The 5,000-nt window shown below is 46.5% G+C and overlaps 1 protein-coding gene across 8 annotated transcripts in view; it reads right to left on the bottom strand.

Moving 5' to 3' along the window:
• The window catches only part of LOC147010287 (inositol polyphosphate-4-phosphatase type I A-like), a 109,089-nt gene that overhangs the window by 8,939 nt on the left and 95,150 nt on the right, over positions 1-5,000 (bottom strand). For all 8 annotated transcript variants that reach the window (XR_015052393.1, XM_085859573.1, XM_085859572.1 and 5 more), the window contains one exon: positions 4,299-4,422. Coding sequence is in view for 7 of the 8 variants with exons in the window: in XM_085859573.1 (XP_085715699.1) it covers positions 4,299-4,422 (124 nt within the window). In the remaining variant the exon portion in view is untranslated. The remainder of the gene's footprint in view (positions 1-4,298; positions 4,423-5,000) is intronic.

The following is a 5,000-nucleotide window of genomic DNA, read 5'->3' on the forward strand; positions in this document are numbered from 1 at the left end:
GATGTAGGCAATGCATAAGCACAGAATGCTGGGTTGATTGTTCAACATGGGTTATGTAATGAAGCCAAAACATGGCTATTGCTTTTGTGCATATATAAAACATCGTGTTTATATAGCTTGGATAGATTCCAATAAACTGGGCCAGGAAGGAATGATCCTATAAGCCTGGTGTTGGCGTAGTGGTTAGGGTAGTGGCTTGGGAGCCAAAAGGTCCTGAGTTCAAGCCCCGTTGGCCGCTTGAATTAATACACACCAGGAGGTTGACTCAGCCTGTCATCCTACCGAGGTCGGCGAAGTGAGTACCAGTGTACTGGGCCCGGTGTATGCCCTGGTTAGAATAGGTGTACCATATCCCTGTGTTGTAAAAGGTGACCAGGGTTGCGTCAGGAAGGGCATCCGGCGTAAAACCTGTGCCAAATCATTATGCGGATCATAACAGGATGATCCGCTGTGGCGACCCCTAACGGGAGCAGCCGAAAGAAGAAGAAGAAGAAGGAAGGAATGATCCTATAGGCCGGAAGGCTTCAAGCCTGGGGCCTACACAAATGGTGTGGCTCAAAACGCCTGTGATGCCGACGGGCAACAACCTATGATGCTTTAAATAGTCGCTTTTGGCCTTTTTTACACGAGAGAAAACCAGTAGAGAAGACGTGGCTCTTATGAATATAACACTTCTGAATTTATCTTTGGCCGAAAAGTGCAGAAAAACGCTGGAGGGATGATTTATGTTTTCAGTGGTGGGGTGGAGTCAGGCCAACTGTCCAGCCAATGTGTGTAAGTATGGCAGTCCTTCGATGATCCGCACGCCAATATATTAATACATCGTCCGTCTGTCCGTTCAAACACAGTTCAGCGATTTTGATATACAGTCGATTATATAATAGTGAACGATGAATGACATGTAGAAGTTTATTAATAATTCGAGAATATTGAAACAATGCTCTAAAAAAAATAAACTAAAATGTACACGTCTAGTGCATGTATTCATATCAAATTTATGTCATTATCTCGAATAATAATAATAACTAGCCGAAACCCCGTCACAGACGGATTCCGTTCCATGAGCCCAATATGACAACCAGTGGCGGCTCTTGTAAGAGCCGGATCCCAGTCGATGTACTCTATGGCCTTACCTAATGAGGCCTACAAAACGTCCTTGTACACGACATTTTTGGTGTACACTACTCCTTGTGAAGAAGTCCCCTGATTTGTGCACGTGTCTAGTTTGACGTACACCGTGTCAAAACTTCTCAGGTCACAGTACCGAGAAAAACGTGACGTGACCGCAAGGAGGGGCACAAAATTTGTCCTTCAGTATTAATATATAGATGCTTCAGAGTTGAAGGTTGACAATTGCCACTATGTGCGATGCACTCTTACAGGTACGAATTCTCTTTCAGTCCAGGTCACAGTACCGAGAAAATCGTGACGCGACCGCTCGGAGGAGCACAAAATTGGTCCTTCAGCATTAATATTGTTGCGGATTCGCGCCCGCCGGCGTGCGAGCGGCCACGTAACTCGAATCGCGGCACGTCGTCCACCGGACGGACAATTCCGTCGTGACCCTCTCGGACTAACGCCGGGAACTAGTCACGGGTGGGCCTTTCGGCCTCACCACGATCGTGCCAATCGGCCCCCCGCGTGGGATAGGGTTGTTCGCCAAATTCGACCTACCTAAGTACCCACACGGAGGGTAGACCGGGCGATCGCACCTCGCCGCAGGTCGACTTCGGACACGGGCCACTTTAAGCGACCCGTTCCGTACTATCGGGATAACCGAGCGGTGTTATCGTCAACCTCGACGGTTCCGATTAATTATTGGGCATATTTAGCCCACTACCAACCCTTTACGTGAAGTAAGATGGAGATTCAATTAAAGAAAAGACGAAGCGAAACGGGAAAAAACAGGTCAACATAAGGCACATTTATTCCGCGGCAAACGGAAAGCACACATATACAATTACAACAATTATGCACCAAAAGCAAATGTAACAAAAGGAACAAAACAATTATGCACCAAAAGCAATTGTAACAAAAGAAACACAATGCAGATCTACTACCGACTACGCGAGCACACGGCAACACTTACACAGTTTTACTTTACAGACGGCGCCGACAACACATATACTCAAAGCAAAAGAAAAAGGGGCCACCCTCAACTACAAGGGGGCAGACGGGCCTGGGGCCGAGACCGCGTCGAGCCTACCCGTCTGGTGATGAGCCGCAAAATGGCGGCGGCGCCCCGACTCCGCGCTCCTCCGCGGGCCTCGCTGGCACTGCTTGGAATGGGGTGGGAACGGGGCCCCCTTCTCGCACTATCTCAGCGCGGGGGGAAACAGGGGGGGTTGTTGATGCTCTGGGGAAAGAGGATATCTGGCTTACTTGGGTCCCGCGACGAGCGACTCCACTGCGACCTCGACCGCGTTCCCGGCCTCCCCTCTCCGCAGCTCCCCGACAGACTCCGAACCCCGTCTTGACTGCTGCTGCTGCCACGCTTCGCCGCCGCCACAACGCGCCCGAGCCCGAAACAGAAACTCTTCTCTCTGCCGCTGCCGCTGCCGCTGCCACACCTCTCCAACTCGCCCGAGCCCGAAACAGAAACTCTCAACTCGACCCAATTCGCTCCGCGCTCGGCACTTTATAGTGCGACAGGAGAAACCATATGCAGATTTTTGGATCAGGATCGGCTCAGGGGCGGAGCCACGCTCCCCCATTGGACGGAGGAAAAGTGGGCGTGAATCATTCCCGATCCGCGAATCTGCATATATCGATTCAACTCCGACGCGCCTGGAGGCGGGGCCAAATCGCCCCGCGCTTAATGATTGGACGGATCGGAAGTGGGCGTGAATCATTCCTGATCCGACTTCCCCTCGGAAAGGCCGCTCTTTGTACCCGCGGCTCAGCGCGCGCCCTGTACGAGTCCAGGATCGGTGCCCACAAGCGGTGCGGGAATGGCGGCAGAAGGAGGAGAGGTGAAGGTGGTGGAGGGTTTATTGTGGTGGTCCCTGGCCACGGTGACGCTTGGCATGGCGGTGATGCGATGATTGCGAGAGCGAGTTGTGACGGTAAAGGTCGTGGCTGTTGGCGTTGTTGTTGTTGTGAAGCGGCGTTGCGGTTGGTGGTTGTTGTGTGATGGCGGTTGAGACGTGGTTGGTTCAAAATAAAGATAGAACAGAAAAACGGCTATCTTAAAGGGTCGCAGCCCGAATGAATGACATTTATTCCCTCTAAACAACGGGTTTGGGCTAACTACACATATACTTAGAGATATCTCACCTATGGGACCTGAATGGTGGTTTGCGAATTTCCTCAACCACAACAATATATAGATAATAAAACGATTCAACGTTCTTTTTGGTATATCCCTTTTCAGACACCCTGTACTGATATCCAAGTCAATCAAGTACAGTAAAGTAATTCACATTTCATTGATTTTGTTAATTATTAATTAATCTTGTGAGTAATTGTACAGTGGCCTAAACCATGAAATTACAAGTATATCAGCACAACCATTTCAGTTCAGGTTGGTCTGTGTGGTACTCTGTTATTCGGTACAAATATCTTCATATCCATTGGTATTCTCCACCACTTAAGTCCCCAGATTGATTGGACACAAGAAGTAAATAAAAATGAAACATGTCAAGATGGAATTCATTTTTAAATGTGATTCGTGGTACTGGGGACTTCTTCTAATGATAATGGACACTCCATCAACAACTGTGTTCCTCTACAAACACAACAAACAAATTTGCCAAGCTAAGAACAGTTCCATCAAGAAATACATTCTGGATCAGATTGATGGACCTACAGTGAAATTTGTGGCCAACACATCAGTGACTACGCCAATGTAACATCGATTACAATCAAAAGGAAGTTGAAAAGTTGATTTATTTTGTTAATTCCTTTTTAATTTCCTTTTTAATTAAGTTTGATGTTATCTCATGTACTTGTCGATATGTGTATGTGTCATATATGTGTTCAGCTCCATTATGACCCTGAGATCCTGCAAACTAAAATAATTAAAAGAAAAAAAAGGCCACAGCTGGGGCCTCACCGTTCATTACAAGCCTACAGATTCACAGCTTTCTGTCACATTCATCCTGACATCCTATCTGCATTAAAAGGTCCATTCTATGTGGATGTATGTGCATCTGATTCACCTGAGGTCAAAGGATTTGCATTTCCAAAGGGGCTTTAATATGAGAAAATCAATGGGTTCAATAATGAAGACCATACGAGAGAAATGACAGTTGAACAGCTTTAGTGTGTATATTATGGGTATCACAATAATTACTAACGGAATGTGCTGAGCAGTCCTTCAAAGTGGACAAGAATCCCCACGGATTGCATGGCTTGCAGCATTCGTGGCTCCGAGATCAAGGCGTGAAGTCTCAATACAACGCCACTCACAACAGCGGCTAGCTGGAGAAAGCAAGGAATGAAGCAAGGGGAAGAATTAATAACAAGCTTAATAACACTGTGGCATCATAGAAGCAAGTTTGCTCATCAAGGAAAGAAGAAGCATCAAAACACAAACAAGAAAAAGAGCAAACAAAGATTGCAGACCCTCGCCAGGACTTCTTTTGTGTAGTGTATTTTGTGTGGTGTTTGTGTACTGGTGTGTTATGTAATTAATGAGACATAACTAGAACTGCAACTTTGAAACTGCTGGCAGTGATGACCGGATACCAAGACATCCCGCTTTGATCGGACACCCTGACCCTGACTCATGACGTTTATTATTATTCACTTGAATTCAGAATCGGATTAAAATACATTAAATTCAAATCAAATGGAAGAACAAATAGGAACAGTCCTGCATTGGAGTAATCAGATGGAACCCAAACAAGCAAAAAGCAAAGATGAAGTCATCAGAAGGAACCTGGATAGGATTCGCATTTTAGCTGCTACTCCTCTACCCTCAAACTCATCCATGTACAGCCAAGTGAGCCTAATTGTTTTTTTTAATTAAATGAAATTAAAAAAAAAGAACCCAGATC

The sequence above is a fragment of the Eptatretus burgeri genome, chromosome 16 (assembly GCF_056783735.1).
Source record: "Eptatretus burgeri isolate ZD-2024b chromosome 16, Ebu_testis_v1, whole genome shotgun sequence".
NCBI lineage: Eukaryota > Metazoa > Chordata > Myxini > Myxiniformes > Myxinidae > Eptatretus > Eptatretus burgeri.